Source organism: Pangasianodon hypophthalmus, chromosome 1 (genome assembly GCF_027358585.1).
Source record: "Pangasianodon hypophthalmus isolate fPanHyp1 chromosome 1, fPanHyp1.pri, whole genome shotgun sequence".
Taxonomy (NCBI): Eukaryota; Metazoa; Chordata; class Actinopteri; order Siluriformes; family Pangasiidae; genus Pangasianodon; species Pangasianodon hypophthalmus.
Window position 1 is genome coordinate 23,319,610 of NC_069710.1, and position 26,577 is coordinate 23,346,186.

Consider the following 26,577-nt stretch of genomic DNA (forward strand, 5'->3'; position numbering starts at 1 on the left):
TCATGTATAATAGAGGAGTACAGAAGCTCTGTATGCATCCTACTGCTTCTCTACTCAGTCACATATTTCTCTTTTGGCAATGTGCAGCTCTTGTTTTATCATCCATTCTGGTGCTCTGTGTCCAGTTTATTGCAGTTAAATTAAGGATAGACTAGAAAAAAAGGCAGAGAAACCCAAACACTTTTTTTTTTAATGTAAGCCTTTCTTTCTCTCTTTCTGACTCCTAGAAGCAGGAGGTTCTAAGTTCACCATAGGGAAGTCCATCTGGCTGCTGTGGGCTTTGGTCTTCAATAACTCTGTGCCTGTGGAGAACCCCAAAGGAACTACCAGTAAAATCATGGTGCTCGTCTGGGCTTTCTTTGCTGTAATCTTTCTTGCCAGCTATACAGCCAACCTGGCGGCCTTCATGATCCAAGAGGAATACATTGACACTGTGTCTGGCCTCAGTGACAAGAAGGTACGTTCAAGTACATGTGTGTGTATATGTGGAGGTAAAAGTAAAAGACTTTCAAGGCAGAGTATGTGTGTGTGCGTGCTTGAGTTCATGCTGTTTTCATTATTCAGGGCAGCGCATGGATGTGGAGTGTAGAATCGATTCGGTTCATGTCTATAGAGACCTAAGCAGAAAGAAAGAGTGCACTCAGTCAGGATAGAAGATTGTTAATACCTTTGGAATTGTGTGGATCAAGCCACCTATTGGTGCTCAGATAAAAAGGACACATTTCATCTTCAGCAATGCAAGACATAGTTAAGAATAAAGCTATTAAAGTGGTTTTATTGCTGATGGCATCAATTAGTGAATTGCAACAAAGTAAAGTGATATGGTTTGGGGGTTAAGGTATTATTGGTGTCTGAGGAAAAGCTGTGTCTAAGGTGCTAGGTCATGAGGCCAAGACATTTGGCTCTATAGTTTAAGTCCCACAATGTGCTATATATAGTGTGTCTGTGCTTGGGTGTACTGTTTCGGTTATGAACAGTACATAAGTACTCAAGTCATGTGTTTGATTATAAGACATACAACTAAAACAACATTATAATTTTTGTTGAAAAAAAAAATTTTAGACTGAAAATCATATCACAGCATTTGACATTATGTTCCTGGACCTATGTCAGTAGTGAACTAGTTTTTCTCTTGACCAGGTGTTTTTTTTTTAGCAGGACCCCAGTCCTATCAAGAAGTAGATTAGAAGGCAAATCTGAAAGCACTTTAAAGAATATTTGAACCAATCTGCAACTAAACTAACAGCACTGTTGGAAGTCAAAGCTGTTTTTGTGATTGGCACACTCAGACCACTTTACTTCTACTCCAAGAAATACAAAAGCAAAATTGCATTTATTTGGTTTCCACTGTAAGCACTACTTATTTTTCTAAGAAGGGCCACTTTACAAGCTGTTATTTAAGAATGTTAAGGCTTTTCTTTCGTGGTTTATTTGTTTATCATCTTTCCATTTCAGTGGCAGTTTTTCCTTACCTTATTGCTTATTACTCTGCTTTTTAAGCAGCTTAAAATTTTTGCTAAAATTGGAACAATGATCATTTCATTTCATTACCATTTCATGGGACAGTTTTGAAAATTCATTTTCCCTATCCTGTATAAACAAAACATGTCTCTTAATCATCAAAGTTGCAAACAAGCACAGTTGTGAGTGCACTGAATGACATTCAGATAAATATGTTTCTGATTCATGAAACTTCATATGACATCAAAATGAGCGGTTATCTGCTGAATCAGCTTAGCTGTGTGGATGCAAGCTCCTGCCTGCTAGTCCCTTATTTACATGTCATACCCATACAACATACTCAAATTTACCTTTATATACATCGAATTTATATGAAGCATGCCCTAATTTATGCAGACATGGTCATAAAGAGCCAATAAAAAGAAATTATTCAGCAGGTAAGAATTAAACCCAAGAGTGGAAGAAATTATTTCAGTGATATTAAATGTTCTTTTTGGAATCTCAAAGGTAAATTAAATGCACACAGAAGAGAAAAATAAAATAATAAAATAGTCTCAGCTGGAATGAATGGTCTTAGAGGTTTATCTTTTGCAATGCTTTCTTTTTTACTAAAATCAATGGTATCATGTATATAGACAGTTTATTTTAGAACCTTAATTCAATAAACAAAACACAAAAAGAAATCAAACACAGACTAAATCAGTATGAATAAAATCACTTCTTGTATGTTTTAGTATTGTTATGAAACCTAGTAATCTCTAACTATATAGAATATATATAAATATACAATGGCATCCATGTGCCTATAACTCATCTGAAAAACTACTGTCAGAGTTAGTGTGACCGCAAAGATATGCCAAAGACGGAATTGGTCAATATGCAACTTGAAGAATAGGGGTCAATGTCCCACATTTCACTGATCATAAGGATAAATTACTATAAAATTATTTTTGTTAAAAATCATTTAAATAAAAAAATGTCTAAAACATATAAAGTAAGTCTACACTCACTTTGTTAGGAACACTATACTAATGCTGGGTAGGACCTCCCTTTGCTCTCAAAATAGCCTCAATTCTTTGTGGCATGGATTCCACAAGATGTTGGAATCATTCCTTTGAGATACTGGTCCATGTTGACATGATTACAACATGCAATTCCTGCAGATTTTTCAGATGTATTTTCCAGGTGTACCACATCTGGAAACCCAAAGTTTTCTATTGAATTCAGATTTGGTGACTGGGAAGGCCACAGAAGAACACTGAACTCATTGTCATGTTCATTTTACCAGTTTGAGAAGACTTTTGCTTTGTGACATGGTGCATTATCATGCTGGAAGTAGCCATTAGCAGATGGGTAAATTGTGGCCATTAAGGGATGCACATGGTCAGCAGCAATACTCAGATAGGCTGTGGCATTCAAGCGATGATTGATATTGGTAATAACTGGCCCAAACTGTGCCAAGAAAATATTCCCCACACTATTACACCACCTCCACCAGTCTGAACTGTTGACACAAGGCATATTGGGGCCATGGATACATGCTGTTGGCTCCAAATTTGGACCCTACCATCTGTGTGCCTCAGCAGAAATCGAGATTCATCAGACTAGGCTACGTTTTTCTGTCCAGTTTTGGTGAGCCTGTGCCCACTACAGCCTCAGCTCTCTCTTCTTGGCTGACAGAATTGGAACCTGATGTGGTTTTCTTCTGCTGTATCCCATCTGCTTCAAGGTTCAATGTGTTGTGCATTTTGAGATGCTTTTCTGCTCAACACAATTGTACAGAGTGGTTATCTGAGTTACTATAGCCTGTCTGTCAGCTTGAATCAGTCTAGCCATCAACAAAGCGTTTATGTCTGCAGAACTGCTGCTCACTGGATGTTTTTTCTTTATTGCACCATTATGAGTAAATTCCAGAGACTGTTGTGCATGAAAATCCCAGGAGATCAGCATTTATAGAAATACTCAAACCAGCCCATCTGCCCATCTGGCAACAATCATGCCATGGTCAAAATCATTGAGATCATATTTTCCCCCAAAGCTGCTGGCCCGTATCAGCATGATTTATGCATTGTACTGCTGCCACATGATTGGCTGATTAGATAATTGAATGAATACAGGTGTCCCTAATAAAGTCCTTGGTTAGTTACAATAGGTTAATGCTTTAATGACCATACCCATTCAATTGCATACAAATTGAGCTAATGTGTTGGTAGAGTTGAAGCAGGATGTGAGAGCAGAGAAAAGCCCACAGATAAAACCATTAAAGAAACAATTTAAGGAAATCGTCATTGTTTGTAGGCTGTAACAGACAGAAAGGAAGTCCTCTCTTGTTGAGACCCAGGTAACTGCGAAAAGAGACTTTTATGATGTAAAGAGGCAGTAACAATGAGAAAAGTAAATACTATTATTACAAGCTTTTTGTTGTAACTAAAATACACCACAGATAGTCACCAGCTAAAGTGGCTAATAGCATGTAGCATTGTCTAGCCTAGCTTCTATCAATCAAGTGATCAGGAGTTTATACTTTCCCTCTTAAATATATAAATTTTTTTTCCAAGTATAAAATTTTAAAAATGTAACAAAGTATCCTTCATTAAACATCTCCTGTTTGCTCTGAAATTGCACACTTGTTTATAGTGATATTCAGTATATAACTTCTTTTCATAAACACTATACTGTATTTACATTTCATTCATGTTGCTGATGATTTACAGAGAGGTTAAACAAAATGTCTTTTGAATCAATGTAATTAAAACTTTGCATGCCCTTATGTTGGCCAGATGATTGAACAATGCTGATCGGTCACCCCATACTTATCGTTTTAGGTTCAACAGCAACAAAAAAAAGTTAAATGAAAAATTCTTAATTGACTGAAGGTAATAGTTCTGTACAAATAGAAATAGAAATGTTGACAGTAGTCCTGTTTTTTGAGGGATAATTTTGGAACAGAGGTAGCTTAATGACTGGCTGGTATGGAAGGTCTTTCTAGATAAAGACAAGTATCTTTCACGTCAATTCTTTTTGTGTTAACAGCCTGAAAAACTGCTCTAAATAGTCATTTATTGTCAACATTTATTGAAGCTGTAACACTACCTTGCTACGTTAATCAATGCTTTTAAACCAGTTGTGTGTGTAAAGCTGCTTGTCTGCATTCACATGCACCATTATTGTGTATAGTGGTAATGCATAAGAATTTAATGGTTTTGTATAGACGTGCATTATATATGGTATTTACATACCCATTGTGAAGCTGCAAAAAAATATAGCTACCACCTTCTCCTTTATGAAAAGCCTGGACTGTAAACTAAATTATTATTATAGTGAGGTTTTCTTTTTTTCTTTTCTTTTTTTTTTTTTTTTTAAAGTATACATCTCTTTTTTAATGTTTTACATGTTCAGTACATTTAATTGATTTAAAATATGTTTGGTAAAGCTTCAAATAAAAAAAGAATTCATTTATTTCATTGTCATGATGAGCAGTTGCTGTCATTCCAGAGTAATCATGCCTATCCTTAGTTGCAGTAGTGGTTCTGGCACCCACTATTATTTTCACAGCAAATTCTATGCAATATGTTATGTCAATGTGTTCGTACTTGGAAGTAGGAAATAAAAATACAGAATAATTACAGTATAGTATCTGCAAGATACAAGTGCCACTGAGTAGTACTGATAGTATCATTACTATTTCTACTATACAGTAGTATCATTAATTTGATGCTTATACTTTCTAATATCTTATACTTTCTGTTTTAGACTGTTTGGATATGTTTGTTGAAATAAAGTGGTAAAATCTTGAAACTGTTACATTTTTGGTGTTTGCAAATATGGAAAAAAGAATGTTTTCATTTCAATCACCTTTTTGCACTATGTAATCTCACTTACCATCAGGAGGCTCCCAAAGCATGTGAAGGTGTGCCTCTTTCCATTAATTGCCCTAAACAGAGAGTGCCTCATACAGAATATAGTAAACTCTCTTTTACTAATTTTCAGAATTGAGTCAACAGCTCAAAGGCCTATGTATGAGCACACCATCACAATCCTCCTGATCTTTTTCTCTTTAACGTACCTTTTCATTTTTTAACCTCTATAGTGTGAGAAATTGCAAACTATTTTCTGCGTTATACACTTCATACATACACAAAAAATAGAGTTGTTAATCACAGTGTCGGTCTTATCCTTTTTACCCTCTGCAGCATGAGGAATTATTCTATTTTCTGCTAACATTCTATTTTCAAACACTGTACCCCTGACAGAACACTGTACCCCTCTATTTGCAAACACTGTACCCCTCACAGAGTGGAGAAGGGTAGATGGATAAATACTTCTGCATCAGACTCAATACCTTCCAAAATTAGAAAAAAAAAACAGCAGTATGAGCAAATATGAGAACTTCTTGGAACTAATTCTGCAGAACATAGGCTCGGATAATGATTTAGGGGAGGAAGTGTCTGAATAAGAGGGCCATTTAATTCAATTCTCACCATGAATGGATTTTTAGACGAGAACTCTGAGCCCCAGCCAGTCACAGCAGCCTTTCAGTTAGAAGCAAAGAGGGTTGTATACGTCCAAGAATGGCCATTTTGAATGGTCCTTGACCGCTGTGGGGTGCCAACAATTTCAGATGTCAAAATAATAATGATCCTGGGTCACATGCTATGCCATCATGTCTGGCTTTGAGCCCTGGATATTTTTGGCTTGGCTTAAACAATTATTCTAGAAATAACCAGCCTTGAGGAGAATTTTGTTATTGGGGAGAAGTGCAACGATAAAGATGAGACTTCAAATGATTAAAAAAATGATTAAGTACACAAAGGCCTTCTTTCATATCTACAGTGAACTCCAGAATTATTGGCACCTTTGTTGTATTGGCACCTAAATATAGATAAAAGTACCTGGAACAATCTCGATGAGAATATGACAGAAATTTAACAGTTAATTGAAGTAAATATATACTAAGAAAAAAAACTTTTCAGATCTATATTTTTAAACAAAACCAAAATCTGAGAGCACTCCTCAATATAGAATCTCTCCACTTCCTCTTTTGTGGGCCCTTCTCTTCAGCTCAAGTTTTCAAATGTATTTAGGTTAGGGGACTGGGATGGCCAAAAGCTTGATTCAGCGGCCAATAAACAATTTTCGTGTGGACTTGGAAGCAAGTTTTAGTACTTCATAATGCCATTTATCCTAAAAGGATTCCCAAGATAGCATCCCTATCACAGGTCCTCCACCATACTTAACAGTATAGATTAGGTTCTTTTCTATAAAAACTTCTGTCTTTTTATGCCAAGCTCACCTAGGTTTGTTGCCAATAAGCTCTATTGTCTGACAAACGTGCAATCTGAGATACTTTTCTGCTCACCACGGTTGTAAAGAGTGCTTATTTGAGTTATTATAGACTTCCCGTCAGCTCAAACTAGTCTGGTCGTTCTCCTCTGATCTCTCTTATCAACAAGGTGTTTCAGCCTGCAGAACCTCTGCACACAGGATGTTTTTTGTTTTTCGCATTATTCTGTGTAAATACTAGAGACGGCTCTGTGTGAAAATCCCAGGAGATTAACATTTTATGAAATACTCAGACCAGTCTGGTACCAAGATCCAAGTCACAGAGGCCACACTTTTTCCCTGTTCTGATGTTTGATGTGAACATTAACTGAAGCTCTTCATCTGTATTTGCATGATTTAATGCATTATGCTGCTGCCACATGATTGGCTGATTAGATAACTGCATTAATGTGCTGGTGTGCAGGTCTTTTGTGTGGGGTCTAAAAGTCTGAGACCACTAGTGAACATGCTTCAATTTTGCATTTTTTTTCTAATTTAATCCAGCAGTTTTCATAACAAATTATATTACTGACAACAGCTTGAGTGATAAGTAGAATCTTTATAATATTTACATGAATTTCAGAGTTTCTTTGGTATGTTCAATTTGCTTTAACACGAGCTGGACTTCATAAGTTTGTGCAAAACCTTTTGATCCATTTTGGATCAAATCCATCGTCTTCTGAACAGATGTTTCAGTAGAAGAGATTAGGCATGAGGAAAATCTGACCTTTTGTACAAAGCTATTAACATGGTCAATATCACAGATTTGCTTACATTTAAATAGGGACCTAGAAATAGTGCAGATATTGAACATTTACTTTCTTTGTTTTAAATATTTCATATTTCTTAAAATGTCTGTTTATGTCCAATTTTCAAAAAAGTGTGGTCTCACACTTTTGGTATACATACATATACATATATACATACATATATATATATATATATATATATATATATATATATATGAGTATTTCTATAACTAGTATTTGGTATGACTATTTCTATAACTCCTGATCTCCTGGGAATTTCACACACAAGAGTCTCTAGGATTTAGGTAGAATTGTGCGAAAAACAAGAAACATTGACTGAGCGAGAGTTCTGTGGGTGGAAACAGAGGGAAATGGTCAGATTGGTTTGAGCTGCCAGGAAGGATATAGTAACTCAAATAATCGCTCTTTACAACTGTGGTGAGCAGAAAAGCATCTCGGAACACACAACACATCAAACCTTGGGGTGGATGAGCTACCACAGCAGAAGACCACATCAGGTTCCACTTCTGTCAGCCAAGAACAAGAATCTGCAGCTGTCATGGGCACAGACTCACCAAAATTGGACAGTTGAAGACTGGAAAAAGGTGATTTTTTTCTAATCTTCAGCTGTCCAGTTTGGATGAGCCTGTGCCCATGAAAGCCTTGGATTCTTGTTCTCTAGAGTTTACATAGAATGGTGCGAACAATGTTTTTTGTTTTTCGCACCATTCTCTGTAAACTCTAGAGACCGTTGTGTGTGAAATTCCCAGGAGGTCAGCAGTTATGGAAATACTCATACCAGCCCTTCTGGTACCAACATCCACTTGAGTTACCTTTGGTCAGTGTGAAATTGAGTTAACTAAAGACATTTTTTCATAACTTTTTCAAACCACCTTTGATATTGGATATAATAGCCTCATGCATTCATCAAAGTGTATTTTTTCTTCAGAAATGAATGGCACTCTTATATTGACTATAAATGTTGTTTACATTGTTAATAATTGAGACATATATTAAACAATATATTAATAGACAATATGCTAAAATGAATTCGGTAGTGTCTGTTAGTACAAATATTTTAGCTAGCTTCGTTGGCAGATTTTTTTTCATTAAGTTTGTCCACCTTTAGTCAGGGATTTAGATAATCTACATTTAATAAGTTTTACTTCCTATAAATAGTGCAATCTCTTTATTTAAAGTTTTCACAATTTCACATATGTACAACTTTAAAATGAAAAAAATCAAATATTTAATGTGACCTGGTGAATGATTTGTCCATTTCTAACAAGTAGACATAATAGATAATGGAAAAGTTCAAGCTCTGTGATTGGTTGCCATACTTAACCTCACAGAACTTCTTTCTTTGCATCTTCATAGTTCACTTATGTTTTTGTGTGCAGTGTTGTTGATACATATATCCAGTCATCCCTAGTGTATATTTGATCTAATACTTACCTTAATCACTGCTCATCAGTTTCATCAGTTCCCTCATGTCCTGTTTTCCTCCATCTCTCCCTCAGTTTCAGCACCCTACTGAACAATACCCACCCCTGAAGTTTGGAACAGTCCCGAATGGCAGCACAGAGAAGAACATTCGCAGTAATTACCCAGACATGCACCACTACATGATCAAATACAACCAGAAAGGAGTGGAAGAAGCCATTACCAACCTGAAGACGGGGTTTGTGCTGCATCTGTCTTGCTGACTCTCGTCATATCTTTTTTTCATTTCATCTCTCTTTTTTCTACGCCTCAGCCAACCATCCGAGCCCATGTCACCTCTCAACCTGGAGAGCTCTACAGTTTAAGGATATCCATTTTTTTAATGTGCTTGCACTTTTTCTTACTTGCTGGCACTTTCTCTCGCTTTCTTCACATATACGATCTACACACTTTTTTCTCTGTTTGTCTCCTGCTCTCTCTCTCTCTCTCTCTCTCTCTCTCACATTCACTCACACTCATAATGCAAAAACACTATTTCTGTCTCTGTATTGTTTGGAATTAATGACTGATAATCTGTAACTGGCCACCAGTGGGCAACTGGTCATGTGACTTTTCACTTTTCATATCCTTGGTTTGTAACAAAAGAATTGTAATTTGAAATCACTGTTAAAATGGCTGGGAAGCTAATTTTGTTAGCCAATTACAAGTGAGACTGCTTTGATACACTCCAACACACTAGAGGAACATCTTTACAAGCACTCATTGTTCACACTCTGAAATGATTAATGGAGTGTTTCTTACTTTATTTATATTTGGAGTAAATAATTATGACACCAAAAAATAAATGAAAGGGTGGCAATGTTGCATGCACATATTCAAAACTAATTTTAAAAATTTACTATTTCAAGTCATTATTCGTTCCATTTGAAATTATAGTCAGGCAGGAGGAAACAATTTAAGTTTGTTGCTTCCTCCAAAAACAAAGAAAAAAGCTGTACAGATAATTTGCACCTGAATGCACCTTATTGAATGTTTTCTTGTAAATATATATTGCTTTCCAGCCTCTCTTGTTGGATATGATTGCTGCTATATGAATATCTTTGAGATTGTATGTTCTTGGCATTAAAAGAAAAAGTACACAGAGGTACTTCAACGTGTATTCAAATTTAAATAGTAAGCTTGGTGATATAATGCTATACTTTTGGTAGTAATCAGTTAGTTTTAGGCTGTAAATTATGACATCTACCCGTGATGTTATTTCTACCAAGTAATTTGATTAAAATAACTGAATGCACTTATTTGCATGATTATTAGACACTTGGTTAACTTCTAGAATTCGGGTACTTTCATACAACACAAAAGGATTTGTGGAATATGTATGTTAATGTACCCACCACTTTTTCAGTAAAAGTAAAAAAGTACCATACAAGCAAAAATGTGGAGCATTAAAAAGGAAGAAAGAGCAGATAGTATCATATACAGACTGCTGAAGATCCATGCAGTGGTTAAGTCCACTGTGCCCTTTTCGTGATTAAGTTAAACTATTTTGTCACCATGCCAGCTATTAATACACTGCCCTCTTGATTGCTTCTAGTTACACTGAGCCACTGTGTCAATACCATTATTCCTTTTATTGAATGTAGACTATGAATGCTTGTACCTGATGCTTGTTGAAGTGGTTTACAAACAACACCGCCAGTCTAAACAACCACCCATGATTTAGTTTAGCTGTTATCGAGGGTGCATGCAGTGTGTCTGTGTGTGCTCTAGGCAGGCCTAATTCTAGAAACTAAAACCTCCACTGATCAATACATGTATTCTCATTCAGACAGGGCTATACTGTTTTCTAATGTTAAATAGTGATATTGATTGTAGGAGGATATTGCACCACATCAAGTCTGGCTCACAATCCACTTGTGTATTGGACAAAAGCTTTGCATGTGCATCCCGGGTGACTTGCCATGCCACTGTGCAAGATACAAGGTTATAACAGCACTAATAATACTCATAACTATATGGCTATAGTTAACTCATTTTACATATATGATAATTTATAGTCATATTCATTCACCTTTAAGTGAGCTATCTTGGTCAGGGTTGTGGTGGATCCATTGGACGTGAGACAGGAAAACATCCTGGAAGGGATGCCATTCCATGGCAGTGCACGATGCACACACATTAATTAACATCTGGGGAGATTTAGTGTAGCCAGTCTACACACCAGCACAGGAAACCAGAGAACCTCGAGGAAACCCACATGGACACAGGGAGAATATGTGAAACTCCACACGGACAATAACCTGAACTCAGGACCGAGCCATGTTCACTGGAGCTGTGAGGCAACATTGAGTTACCTGTTGCATAATTGTTCCCAACTGACCATATTCACATGTTGGCCATAGGGCTTGTGATGTCAATGTGCAAATACGGAAAAAGTGGCCTAAAAACCTGACCTATGTTTTACATATTACTATTGAAAACTATTTTTAAAAAATGGGCAAAACATATAGAAAAGATCCCTCGAAAGACATAGCAAAGGAGAAAGAATTATTGAGTTGAAATATACATTCACAATATTGAAGATAAAGCCCTGTCACCTAAGACTGTAGTTGAATTATATTGGACATTTTACTTTAACTCTTTGATTTTTCATGAACAAAAAGCCCATAAATGATCAAACTTATATTTTGTCACTCCAGAAGAAGAGAAAGAGGACAAACCACAACCAAGCACATTAATCACATTGAAGGTTTCAGAAGGTGACCAGCGTTAAATAATTAAGGAACCTTCTAAAACACTTAGCTGCATGAAGTGGATGTCTTTGTATGATTCAGTGCCCAAGAATTTGGCTAAAAGAATCCTGAGAGCAGCATCATGAATAATACGACTGACAAGCAAATAAGGTCAATGATAAAATGTCTGAGGCAAAAAAACCAAAACTTGTTATTTAGCTTACTTGCTGCTTGCTGCATTTGTTCAATAGTATGTGACCTTGTGAGCCATGTGTTTTCCACCTTAGTGCAACAGCCAAATACTGTGTTGGAGTGTATCGTGGTAGACCCCTTAAAAAAAATTATAAATAGTGGTTTAAGGTTACAGTTTATCTTTTGAAAATCCACTAATGATATGTCAAAGGTGTATAGGTGTTTATTTTTGCTGTACATATTTGCATATCATCACTCAATTATGTGTTTAAAGTTCCTATTTCAGACCCTGCTCTACACATCTGTGGAGTTTTGTCATAGTTTAATATAAACAGTTTAAATATTGTGAAATGTTAATCATACAGTGTGGTTTTCCCATGTCAGTAATTTCTTTATACTTTTTGTATTTGCTAATAGATCTGAGAAGACATTCTCACCCTGCCTTCTCAGCATTTCACTTTCCCTCTCTGTCTATCTCTCCCTCTCCCTCCCCTTCCCCCTGCAGTAAGCTAGATGCATTTATCTATGATGCCGCAGTGCTGAACTACATGGCTCGTAAGGACGAAGGCTGTAAAGTGATGACTATAGGCTCTGGTAAAGTGTTTGCCACCACGGGCTACGGCATTGCCCTCATTAAGAACTCCCGCTGGAAACGACCACTGGACCTGGCACTGCTACAGCTGGTGGGCGATGGTAAGAGCCTGACCTTGTGGTTGCACCCAGGTTAAAACGGTTAAAGGGGGTTAAAGGGGTCTAAAGATTAAAGTTCTGGATGTATGTTGGATTGGATGAAGGTACTGCTTTGGTTTTTACATAGGATTGCAGGAAAACTATTGTATTTAATTACTGTAATAAAGGAATATCTGTGTAGTATTTGTGTGAGTATGTATTCATGTAAATGAAGAAATTAAAACTGGTGTATTGGTGCAGATTTTTTTAGATGAAGAGATCCTCACAGAAAAACACACACAAAAAAATGCAAAGCTATAGCAAGCACCTTTTAAACATAAATCCAACATATGCAAACATAAAGAACTAAACGTAAATAAACATGAACATTGTTACGGCACCGCACTGTCCAGTACAGACTTGAGCTGATTTTTTTTTATATTTGAAGTAGTCCTTTGACTCCATTATGTCAGCATGATACCCATAGCCTATTCATTTACACTCTAAAGGATTAGTTCAGTGTGTCAGTTCTCACACACTTGTCCAAGCAATAATATTTTTTCATTCATATGGTTACTCATGCTTATAGATTGATGGCTTATTTGATTACTGTTTTTAATACTCACTGGTATTAAGTGTACACATGCGTGTGTGTGTGTGTGTGCGTGTGTGTTTGCCAAGTCCCTGCTGTGAGAGCATCTCACTGATGCCAGGTCCCATCAGCTAATGCCACAATTAAACAGCTAACACTGGCATGACAGTTCTATATGCAGAATGAATTGTGCAGTTTGTATTTTTCTTGGCATACGGGTGTGTGTGTTTTCTGTGGTTTTATTTTCTGTAAATCTGCACCCACTTCACTTTTGAAACATTAAAAAGCATGATAGGTTTAGTGGTTGTTGACACTAATGACTAGCTTTATAGGCTGATTAGGGTCTTTTTTCGCTGCATTTTAAGAGCATTTCACAGGTGGTGCTTCTATGTATCTCTCTTCTATTCTCTCTGCCCTCTCCAACCTGCTGACTGTAATCCCTTTCTTCTCGAAATGTGCCTCTAATCTCTCACTCTTTCCTTCTACCTCTCTGATGGTAATGTCTCACTTGTTACCTCCTGTTAGTTTCATCAGAGGGCTTACATCCATCAGTACTGTACTTCTTCATTTGCAGTTTTTATTTGTTGTGCTGTTTTCTTTGATAGCAAAAACAGGTGTTCAAATAGTTTAATTCAATGTTTGTTATGTTATTACAGTATATTTTTCCAACACACACACACACACACACACACACACATACACATGCAGGCACACATGCACATGTGTACAGAGTGTACTTACCTTGTTGGCTGAATATAACAAAAATACTGTTTACTGGGGTATGCAATCAATTCTGGACTATTATTTTCTGCACCGCCATATTGGAATGTTCCAGTTTACACATACAACCTCATAAATTAAACATTATGTTTTGGAAGTACATTTCATTTAAATTCACTAGATGAAATATTGCCAGTATTACATATTATGAAATATAGGGTGATGTTTTCATGTAGCAATTCTAATATAGCCTCGTCCTATTGTCAAAATAAAAGAAAATGCTTGTTATTGTAGTAATAAACTGGCAGAAATTTTTAGTGAAATTCTCTTAGGTCTGACCCAGGTTTGTGGCTGGCTTCAGACTGATGGTGGTTAAGAGAGGGATTGAGGCTGTAGGTCACACAGATGGTGCCATGTCTGGCCGTTGGCCCAGGTTAAAGGGTGTTAAAGTGTGTCTGTAAAAATATGCCCACTTAACCATGCCTGTCTCTTGCCAGCCTTTGCCCATGCGGCCAAGCAACCTGTGTCATGCCAAGGCACACTTAAACGACCGGCAGATTACCTCGAGAGATCTAGAGTACAGTTTGTTTGTGATTAATTTTGTGGTCCACTTGGTTTGTATCTTGTGAAAAGTGATTCTACTCTGCTTTATGCCTAACAAACTTGTAGCAAACTGTTCATATGTACAGTTCCCCTGAAAGTATTGTAAAGGCAAGGCCAATTCTTTTGTTTTTGCTGTACATAAAGTCATTTGAGTTTGAGATCAAAACATGAAAATGAGATGACAGATCAGAATTTCAGCTTTCATTTCCTGATATTTACATCTACATGTGTTAAACAACTTAAAACATGGCACCTTTGGTGGCAGACCACCCAATTTTTAGGTGAGCAAATGTATTGGAACAGATTTTAAAGTAATTTAAAGCAAACAACACTTAATATTTATTTGGTTGCATATCCCATTCTTGCAATAACTGCATCAAGCCGGTGACCCACTGACATCACCCAACTGTTGCATTCTTATTTTGTGATGCTTTTCCAGGCTTGTACCACAGCTTCTTTCAATTGTTGTTTGTTTGTTTCTACCTTCAGTCTCCTCTTCAAGAGGTGAAATGCATGCTCAGTTAGGTTAAGCCTTCCCCCTGATGAAGTCCTTTGTTGTGTTGGCAGTTTGTTTGGGGTCATTATCTTGCTGCATGATGAAGTTCCTCCCGTTTAGATTGGATGCATTTCTCTGTAAATTGAATATTACAGAAGCAGACAGAATATTTTTCTGGGCTTCTGAATTCATTGTCCTTCTACCATCATGAGTTACATCATCAATAAAGATTAGCAAGCCCAAGCCATGATACTACCGCCACCATGCTTGACAAATGAGCTTGTATGTTTTGGATCATGAGTAGATCCTTTCTTTCTCCACACTTTGTTTATGAATTTCTTTATGAATTCCAATCTGGCCTTCTGATTCTTACTGCTGATGAGTGGTTTCTGCTCTTGAAGTCTTTTTTGAATGGTGGATTGTGAGACCTTCACCCCTGCCCTGTGAAGGTTGTTTTTGGGCTTTTCTTCACAGCTCTCACAGTGTTTCTCTTATCAGCTGTTGTTTTCCTTGGCCGACCAGTTTGATGTCTGGTTATTAGTACGCCAGTGGTTTCTTTCTATTTCAGGACATTCCAAATTGTTATACTGGCTGTGCCCAATGCTTCTGCATTGGCTCTGATCGATTTTCCCTCTTTTCTTAGCTTCAAAATGGCTTTGAGCATTTGCCTCGCACCTCCGGGGTTGGGGGTTTGATTCCTGTCTCCGCTCTGTGTGCGTGATGTTTGCATGTTCACCCTGTGCTTCGGGGGTTTCCTCCGGGTACTCTGATTTCCTCCCCAGTCCAAAGACATGCGTTGTAGGCTGGTTGGCATCTCTAAATTGTTCATAGTGTGTGAATAGGTGTGTGAGCCCTTCGATGGGTTGGCACCCCATTCAGGGTGTCCCCTACCTTGTGCCCTGAGTCCCCTGGGATAGGCTCCAGGCACTCCATGACCCTGTGTAAGATAAGTGGTACAGAAAATGGATGGATGGATAGATAAGTCTTTGACAGGAGCAAAAGTTACTTTATATTACTTTTGTAATACACACTCTCCAACCACTTTATTCAAAACACCTTTACATGTGCACATTATTGTAATATATATTCAATATACTGTACATTCAGTTATTTAAAAAGTCAATCATATGACAGTTGCGCAATGCAAATAATCACAGAAAAAGGGTGGTTGAAGATTGGAAAAAGACCAGGGAGAAGGTAAAAGTAGAAAGTTTCTTAGAGTGATGCATAGTACAGGTCAAAAAGCTATCCTTACAAAGAGCTGTTAAACTGTGGGTTACTCAGATTGTCATGAGTTGATTTTTGGCTTGAGAAAACACTGTAGTATATCCCTTGCTTGCAATAACTGCATCAAGGCAGCGACCCACTGACGTCACCAAACTGTTGCATTCTTCTTTTGTGATGCTTTTCCAGGCAATACCCAGGGCATAAACCAAGAGACATTCAGAGCTATTGATTTATACAAGCAGTCTAACAGGGCACACCTGGGCAACAAGATTCACCTGTCAGCCAATATTTTTATTCACTTGAAAAATGGGTGGGTTCAAAAGAAGGTGCATTTTGTAAGTTGTGTAATACATCTAGATGTAAATATTAGGAAATGAAAGCTGTATATATATACTGTATGCAACCACATATTAAGTGTTATTAATTTAATTTACTTCAAGACTATCTGTTCCAATACTTTTGCTCACCTGAAGATTGGGTGGTCTGCCACCAAAGGTGTCATGTTCTAAGTTGTGTAACACATCTAGATGTAAATATCAGGAAATGAAAGCTGAAATTCTGATCTATCATTTCATGTTAATCTTTTGATCTCACACCCCAATGTCTTCAATGTAAACTGTAATATACTGTAGGTTTTTTCTTACCTTCATAGTATGTCTGAAGGCTATCATGTGCTTCCGCTGAGGCACGTGAAGCCAGCTGACCACATCCCAGCCACAGATAGCTGGATTCCTGTTGGAGCGTGATTTATCAAGAACCAGTAGTTGAATGTTTGTAGGATTTATATGGAATTATCATTGTAACCAGCAGATGAAAACTGATTAGATTTTGGAATTGATCCAAACAGGGTCAAGGTCACATTTTAATGGTAGTTCTGATGTACAAATTAGTAGCAAGAAGGGCTAGACTTCTTGGTGGTGGAGGCCCATCAATGCAGTTGGCATCCTGTTTGAATTGTTGAGTTTAAAATAACTAGTCCTATACCTTGGTGAAATAGTGCAAGAATGTCACACCATCAACCTGGGAGAAATGAGCTTTCAGAGTTTCTGTAATTTCAGTTTTATTTTTCTTAAACAATTTTCACCATCAAAAATGTAATGTTATTAATAAGAAGAGAATAGTCAATTACTTGTTATTTTTGGGCTCCCAGTCAGCCATTGCTTTCTTTCTTATAGTGTTGCTAGAGAATTCAATTCAATTAAATTTGTGATTAAAATGCTAACTTTCTGATCTTTATGAGCTCTGCATTATCAGTCACTTGAAATAGGCCTCCATCTTTCCAATCATAAACGAGAGTGCACGTTTTCTGTCTCAGTGCTACCACCATTCACTTCTCTTTACAGTTTGATACATTAGATTTAGATTTAAAAAAGTATATTGCTCTTATTCTTAAGCCTAAGAATTCTTCTTAGTCTTAAGACTAAGAATTTGGGACTTAAGGCCAGTTTTTCTTTGAGTGGCTTTATATTGGACCTGTGATAATAAAGTTCTGGAATTTTTTGGTTTCTATTCCTCTCCTACAATCAGACTGACCAACATCTGCCAGTATTAAATGATTATGATCTCAACCTTCAATCCCTCTTCCCTACTGTTTTACCCTTTTGTTGATTTTCTGACTCATTTCATTCCAGTAGGTTTTTATTCTTCCACACTGTCAAAACATATACTTGTATAATGTTTCTGTTGTTTTCACACTCTCCATCTCTTGCTGTATCCTCATCACTCTTTTTATGTACTCCTTTCTGAACTGAAAATGTGCTCCTGCTGTTTGTCATTATGTCACAATACTATCTACTTCTTTCTTTCTTTTTCCATTTCATCCTTTCTTCTTCTGCCCATTTCCCCTGACGCAATGGAGTATTCAAACAATGACAAACAGATTTTCCCTTGCTTCTTACTTTCTTCTCCACCTTCACATTGACCTTGCGATAGAGAAAGGCACACAAGGGATTATGGGGTAGACCCTGACCTTTCCTGTCTCTCGTTTTCTCTCTGCCTCTGTCCCTCATTTTCTCTCTTTTTCTGTAATAATCACTGACCTCTGCTCTGTGATAACCTTAACCAGCCTATTCACTCTCAGATGATTAAATAGAACTCTTTCTCAGATAGTGAGATAGTATACATGAAAGTATACATAATGAATTCTATAATTTGATTTTAGTATGCAATTTAGCAAGTGAAGAACTGAATTGTATTTGTGTCTTATTATTTCAGATCTTTTCAAATTTACATCCTATATATATATATATATCATTAGAGTGGAAAACACAGCGGGTAACTCTTCTCTTCTCTTCTCTTCTCAGATGAAATTGAGATGCTGGAGCGTCTCTGGCTTTCAGGGATATGCCACAATGATAAGATTGAAGTGATGAGCTCCAAGCTAGACATTGACAATATGGCTGGAGTTTTTTACATGTTGCTGGTGGCCATGGGCCTGAGTCTACTGGTGTTTGCCTGGGAGCACCTTGTCTATTGGAGGCTCCGCCACTGTATGAGTGGAATGGGCCAAGCTGGCAAACTGGACTTTCTACTTGCCTTCAGCAGGGTAAGAGGGGTGGACAAAAGCAAGCAGACAGATAAACCAGAATGGAAGTGATTATAAGGGACAAAACATGAGAGAAAAGTGGATGGAGGATGAATCACTATGGCACACAGTGTTTCTTGCTGTATTCCATGGTAGAATGGGCATGATGCTCTAACCTATGAAGGTGTTGTGTAATACTTTAACTTCAAGCGTAGTCTCTTTCCTAAATCAAATTCCCATATACACCCAGAATAGCTAAGCCTGCTGGAAAATCATATCAGAACATAGCAATCTTATTTCTGGGACGTCTAAAAAAAATAACACTTCTATTCTTTTTATTTTTCTCTCCTTTTCTCTATCAGGGAATGTATAGCTGTTGTAGTTTTGAGGATGAAACTGCCCAAGGTGGACCCAAAGTTACCATTCCCACCCACCATCATACTTCTGTGGTGTCAGCCCCTCCCTCATCTCATGTTGTCACTGCAGGTGTCGCCAACCAAGCCATTGCCATGGTTCCACAGCAACAGCAGCAGCAACAACAGCACCCGCCTCAGCCACCACAGTCCTACAAAACCCCTCTTCCTGGGTCCCCTCCTGCTGTGGTACATTCTGGGGGATCTTTGGGGCCATCTACCACACCGCTTCTGGGTGCCCCTCTCCCATGCTCCACGTTTTTGCCCCGACCTGACCGCAGACTGGCTGTAGTGGACCGCTGGAGGCTGCCCAAATCTGCCAGTGCTACCACGCCCATGAATCTCAGAGGGGGCCTATCTGACATAGGGACCTTCCCACAAAAGATAGTGCCTACATGGGCAGGGAGTGGACCTGCCGGAAGCACTTTGGATGGATATAAGCGCTACTATGGCCCCATTGACCCTGAAGGCTTGGGGCCATGTATAGACCAACAGGGAGGCACTCAGACTCCAAAATCAGCTCCCAGGAACCATCAGCAACCCCCACCAGCTAGCTTGGCTTTCTACCAGGAGAAGGGCATGGACCATGGGGTGGGGAAGAAGGTGGGAGTGTGTACTGGTGGAGGGGGTCAGGGGAAGGGGGTGAAGTCTTTAGGCACTCCTAGGCTGCCACCCAAAAGTCAGACTCCAGCCCCACTGCCACCTAACCCCCCACTGCAGCACCCCTCTCCTCCTCTTCCCTCATCCCTTTGGAGGAAGCGGAGGCCCAAAAAAACAAAAGAGTCTGGTGGCCCACTGTATGAGAACATTCTGCCCCTAGGTCGGAGAGGAGGTGGAAGGGACATGGGTCGTAGGCCCAGACCATCTCCCCCTCTTCCCATTCCAGTACCTGTACCGCTTTCCCCAACTTACACACCACCATCACCCTCTCTCTCTCTTCCTTACACCTCCACCTCATCCTCCACCTCTAGCACTAGTTCCTCTACCACATCCTCTGCCTCTTCTTCTCGATCCACCTCTCCCTCAACCACATCCAGCACTACCTCACGTAACACCAGGGATAGGGAGGAAGAGGACGAGGAAGACTTGGATGAGCTGACAGAGGAGTCCAGTCTTCTTCAGGGACACAACCGACACAACAACAGGGAGCGCTCCATCCTGTCCCCCAGATCACTTACACACGGTCCACCACCACCACCTGTACCTCCACGCAAGCCCCGTGGTCCTTTTGGAGAGCGTGAACGAGAGAGGGAGGGCAGTAGGTTGAGAGAGAGAGGTGGCAGCCAGCTCGCTCAGCTCCAGGAGTGGTGGGCAGGATGGGGGGAGAGAGAGAGAGAGCGGAATGGGGGAGGATCTGGTGACACTGAACGGAAAAGGGAGAAAAGGCACAGGAAAGAGAGGGAGAAAGAGAAAAAGAAAAAGAAAAAAAACAAGAAGAGGAAAAAGAGAGAGGAACGTGAAAGGGAGAGGGAGCGCAAGCGGCGGAAGGTGAAGAAGAAAAAGAAAAAAGTGATGAAGGCAAAGAAGAAGAAGAAAGCATCAACCGGCAAGCATTCAGAGCCAGATGAAGGTGATGTAGAGGTAGAGAGAGAGGGAGAGGGTGATGGAGAGAGAGAGGGAGAGTATGCTTCCTTCTCCAACCAGTATCGGAGCACCTTTGGAGAAAAAGGAAGTCTTGTAGGTTGGGAAGGAGAGAGAGAGAGAGAGCGGAGAGAGGGGGGGGAGGATGTGGGAGATGAACAAGATGAGGAGAGTGGAGGAGGCCGGAATAGAGAAAGACGGCCAAAGAGTAGTCATGCACGCCACAGACCATCCAGCAAGAGATACCCAAATCTCAACAAACTTCCTGCTTCCGTCAAATTTTGGGTCAGTGGAGGGGGTACAGAAGCATCCGGTGGCTCACCTCCGTCCTCATTACATACCCTTCTTCCATCAACCAAGCGAAGGAGGAGCAGTGGAGCAGAGCGAGAGGTGGCAGGGAGGGGAGGTGAGCGTAGACCATTGCTCCTACACTATGAGAGGGGCCGGGCACACACCCGAGAGGGCCTGTCCTTCCATGAGTGGGACTCTGAGGATGATGAAGAAGAAGATGAAGTAGAGGAGGAACACGAAAGGGAGCAAGAGAGGGTAAGAGTGGAGGGAAGAGTGAGAAGGGCAGGGGGCAGAGGGGCTGTGTCTGAGTCTGAGAGGGATCGAATTAGAGCAGATGACAGTTATTCTGATGATGGCTCCTCAGGGGAGTTTGGCCAGTTTGAAAGGTACTGGGAGGGCAGTGGGGCAGAAGGGGCAAGTGGGATTGGAGGTGGGGGTTGGTTTTTTGGCACCTACCCTGCCCGAGAGAAAGGGGGAAGCATCAACAGCAGAGATGATTCAATATTAGGTCGAACTGAAGGGTGGAGTGGAGATTTTTGGGGATCAGGCTCAGGAGTTGGTTGGGGCTCTGGAGGTGGAAGTGGGGGTCTTGGTTCACAATGGCCACCTCCTCCAGCATCACTACCACCCCCTCGACGGTACTGGTCAGTTGACAAGCTACCCATGAAAAGTGAGAAACGTGGTCACAGTAGGTCAAAGAGCAAAGGAAAGAGGGCTCGAGAGAGGGAGCAGGATATGGCATCATGCTCATACACACAGATTAGCCACAGCAGAGTGCCCTGTCGGTCCAAAAGGGGCAGTGCCACCTCCCACAGTCAGGAGGAGCTGCTGCCCCACTGCTCCCGACCAAAACTTCCCCCCAAACCCGATGGTGCGAAATCCGGCAGTCAGTCCAACCTCAGCACCCAGCAAGCCCAACATTCAGAGCCAACATCCTCCCCTACCCAATCCTTACTGCCCTCACTCCCTGCAAGCTCTGCACCCTCCTCCCTCCCTTTGCCCATCCCACAACCCACTTCTTCTGCATCCATGTCTCCCCCACCGGTATTATCACCTGGTACAACAAAAGGGGCTAGTGCTAGTGCTAAACTTCAGTACCAGAGACTGCGTTCTGTGCCCCAGCCCCGGCGCTTCTACTCTCCCCACCTGCCCCTTAAAGCGAAAAGCCTGTGCTCACGACGTGGCTCTGCCCACTTTTCCAGCCTTGAAAGTGAAGTATGACACGGGGCTTCGTTGCTGCACGTGTGTGTGAGCTCTATGGTGAGATGCAAATGGACTGTGACGCACATACACGCGCTGCACCAGGATCAAGGCAGTGACTACGACTGCCATGATGGTGCCAGAGGCTGGGACAGTGGTGGTGATATCACAACAGGAGATGATTCAGCAGATGCTGTCTCCCAAACCACGGAAACCCCAGCTGTGCTCCACTTCCGCTCGGAACTGAGCATTACAATGTCGTCCGTTGTCCTGTCCTCCAACGAGAACAATGGATCCAGAATCTGTGAGTAATGATGTCATGTTTACACACACACTGTCATTCAAGGAAGACTTTTTTTTTTTTTTTTTTGCTTCGATGGGAATTCTATGGACTATGGAAACCATTAAGACTAAGGTTGCTTTTTAGATTTTTAGTTTGCTTTTTCGGCACGCTGGCTGTGGCCAAAATCACTTCACTGACTGACAAATGGCCTTGCATCTTTTTCGCTGGGTTTCGCCACAGTGATGCAGTGACAATTTTTCTGTTTGTGTCCAACCCTCAAGGCCACATTGGACAGTGATGTCTGAACTTTGACTAATTAATTAAGAGTCAAGAATCTCTAGTGCTAACATTTCCTTTGTTTTAATGCAAAAGCATCAGCCAATCAGATTCCATTAGCAGAAATTAATTGGCGCGTGTCAGAACTCTGATGCTGTGGTGTCAAACAGGGATGTTACTATAGTCTGCGATGTATTTTAACAGAAGAACAACTAAGGACAAAAACAGAATACATGTAGCAGTTTTTCTGTATGAATTTTTTTTCTTACTCCAGGTTCCCACTACTCCTTTTTTATTCTATCTATTGCGCTCACTGTGTTAGTAAAAGTAGAGTAAGCTAGCTGTGTCTGAAGTTATATAGTAGAACTTTAGTCTTGGATGCCAAATAACACAGAGAATTCAGATTACTAGAGTGGACCCATGATATTTGATCTCTCTCGTTGGCTTAGAGTATTTAACACAAGCAATACGTAACTTGTCTTAACCAAAATGAGGGTTGCAATATCTATAATTGGCACTAGATGGCTACATAATATTAAAATTAGTTAATATTACTGAATAGTGAATCATGTCTTTTAAACTTAATTGTAATTTCATTCTTTGTTCAATAGTTAACTAATTTTGCAGATATGAGGTATTGAGTGTGTTCCCAGCTCTCTCCACCACATTTTGATAATTATTTGGCAGACACTATTACCAGTGCAAAGAGATATAATTTTAGAAAGCACAAAAGCTTTGGCTCATGCCAGTAAATGCATTATTTAACACATCAAGGGCAAATCAATAAGATCATCATTATTCATAAGAATGAACACAGGTGCCAACACACACAAACTGAGCACATATCAGGGCTTTAGGTCTTCTAGATTAGCCTACATCATGAAATGTTACTAAAATTTATTTGACATCAGGCACAACTCATTTGCCCTTGTTGTAGTTGACTGTAGCTTTAACATGATGTAGCAAAATATAGAGATACCTTTAGATTGTAGCATTTTGGATGCAGATATCATCAAAAAATCACACTCATCAGGATGTGAAGTACTTGCACATGTTCTAGATTAAAACACCCTTTACCTGAGATTCCGCTTTTTAATAGGATCTGTGATGTCTTTCTGTACAACGTATTGCTTTAATGGGGACTTTCTTTTGGAAACAAATTTGCTAATATTTGCAATATGATGGATTACTTTGCCCATTTATGAAAGGATACATACAATCGCATAAGTTTGGGGATGTATATGCTCAGGTAATCAAGTGCGATTTGTGTAACTGAATTGTTAAAACAGCTGCTCAGCCCATCTTGGTCAGCTTTCTGATGATGTTTGGGGAAGTCTGACATGTTAGTGGAAAGTTTGGCTACACTGGAGAATGGGGCAAGGGCTGAGGGACAGTTGAATCGGTCCAGTGGGGAGTATGTTCACTTGATCTTTCACTGACCCTTGAAAGGCACTAACACAGTACTCTTTGACTGCATGTACAGAACTGAATTTTTCCATGTAGCTTAATTTTGCTGAGAAAAATATATCCCTATATATACTGGTTTTTGTTTGTTTGTTTATTTGTTTGTTTTAATTTTCTTCCTCAGAATGTATCATGTAATGCTGTGAATGAACTTTTCTCATTTCTCATTGGAGGTCTCATTTGAATCCTATCATTTATATATACAATATATATATATATATATGTACAAATAAATATATACATACATATACTGACATTATATATATATATATATATATATATATATATATATATATATATATATATATATATATATACATAAAGTTATATTTGGTATTCTTGGAGGAAGTGTTAGAGAAATAGTTTTAAATGTTTTAGCTTTGTAGCAATTCTAGATACTGGAAACATTTTTGAATTTTATTCCTCCTATATGACTGTGAAAACATTAGTGCCTGTGAATTAAGAAAAGACAAAAACTAAGTCTAATATTGTCATCTGTCTATACATTCATTCATCTGTTCATCAGTTCATCTATCCGACCATATCTTACACTGATCCCTTGGTATTTGTGAGCATTTTTAATTTTTTTTTTAAAAATTATTTAATACTGCTTTAATATGCTTTTGTAATACTGCCTGAAGTAACTATTTCCTGTTATTTTTTTGTTTTCAGTTTTATTTCATGACAATCCATCCAAACATCCATCCATCAAGCCATCCATCCATCTGTGGGTATTTGCTTATTTGTTTCTCCATCTGATTCCTATAATGCTTCATTCTAAAGTAATGTTTAGGATTTTTTTTACACTTATAATTCAAATTTTATTTTAGTTCTAATACATTTACTACATTACATGTATTTGCTTCACTTTTTGAATTCATGGTTTATCACACTGCTTATACCTGTCAGTTCTCTCACTTAGCAAAAAACAGAGACCAGTAGCTACTGTGTTCTTGCTCCTGTTGACTGATTATTAAAGATGATGATCAATTTGATTCTAATCAAAATGTAATGCATTAATGAATTGACAGTGTGATTGAAGGGGTGCATGTGATGACCATGAAGCAAGAGTCTGAGCTGTACTGTACTCAGTGTACTGTTACCGTACTCAACAGTTGCATGATAGTAATGTATGTATCATAGTAAAATGAACAAGCAGTAATTATTCCTATTGCTCACAATGGAAAGTGCTCTTCCCTAGTCCCTTAATAGGATTTAGGGTATGTGTTTGAGGACCCACTGCAATGCACAGTTTTAAGGGTTTTTTTTTTCTGCTCCCAATTCTCCTGAGCTCTTTTACGAAAAGCTTGATAATTAGCATATGAGTTGGACCAGGTGTGTTAGGTGTGGAAAAAACTTGAAACCCTTCAGGGCAGTGATTTTCTAGGACTGGAGTTGAGAAGCACTAGGTCATGAGATGCATTTAAAACATTGCTGTGAGATTTATGTATGTGAGTACTATGGCGCTGATTTACTATGATCCAAAATAACAAGTGCCAATTTGCGTGTGCATGAGGATGAATCGTGCACACAAATAGTGGGCATGTTGTAGGTGATTTACAATGAATAATTGAGTGAATTACATCACATGCAAAGTAGTTGGAGGAAGCAATATATAAATTAGATTTTTGTGTGTGATAAACGTTCCCGGTGGCCATAGCTAGTTTGGAACTCAGTGAGTAAATTGAACTTGAAACTTTAGTATGATACTGACAAAAACTGTTCAAAATACAACATGAATAAATGAGTATAGATAAGAGTGTGCATTATGTTGACAAGGTATATGTGAATGAAAACCTTTTCAAAGCCTGTCTGTATCAGAGTGGCAAATGTGCACAAATATCTCATATACAACCAACTTTATTGTGGTAAAAACAACACATTATTTTGAAAAGTTTATGATTGTTTTGAGACACTAAGGCATAATTTAGATAAACTTTCCCATCATTCAGGCTAAATGGATAATTTTGTCTTCAAACAACAAGCTCCTGCAAATTTAATAAGAGGTCTCTGGACGTCATAATTTGTGCATGCTACCGCTGTTTCTAAAGTGACATTCAGGCTTAGTAAATCATATTGCGGGAGCAAAATAAACTGATTTGCATTGCCACCACCCTGTATTTTGCACATTTATGTAGAAACACCTCAGATTGCATATTCAATAAGCAAAACATGCAAAATGGACAGCACATGCTATTTTGTTCAAGTGAAAGACAGGGGTGGTGAGAATCACCTAGATACCTTCTTGTGCACATATTCTGAGACCTTCCAACAAAGTCATGAAGTGATGTATGACACAATATTCGCAATAAATACTGCTGTCATACAGCCATCTTTCC

The 26,577-nt window shown here is 39.0% G+C and overlaps 1 protein-coding gene across 2 annotated transcripts in view; it reads left to right on the top strand.

The window, feature by feature from the left end:
* The window catches only part of LOC113542324 (glutamate receptor ionotropic, NMDA 2D), a 77,382-nt gene extending 51,419 nt beyond the window's left edge, over nt 1–25,963 (top strand). Inside the window, exons 11-16 of one of the 2 annotated variants that reach the window (XR_004578100.2) lie at nt 228–457; nt 9,053–9,213; nt 12,405–12,592; nt 18,510–18,751; nt 19,093–22,519; nt 24,911–25,963. Coding sequence is in view for 1 of the 2 variants with exons in the window: in XM_026939757.3 (XP_026795558.1) it covers nt 228–457; nt 9,053–9,213; nt 12,405–12,592; nt 18,510–18,751; nt 19,093–22,236 (3,965 nt within the window). In the remaining variant the exon portion in view is untranslated. Of the gene's footprint in view, nt 1–227; nt 458–9,052; nt 9,214–12,404; nt 12,593–18,509; nt 18,752–19,092; nt 24,406–24,910 lie in introns of those variants that run through there. The other variant, XM_026939757.3, reaches the window with a different exon arrangement.
* Nucleotides 25,964–26,577: the final 614 nt, after the last annotated feature.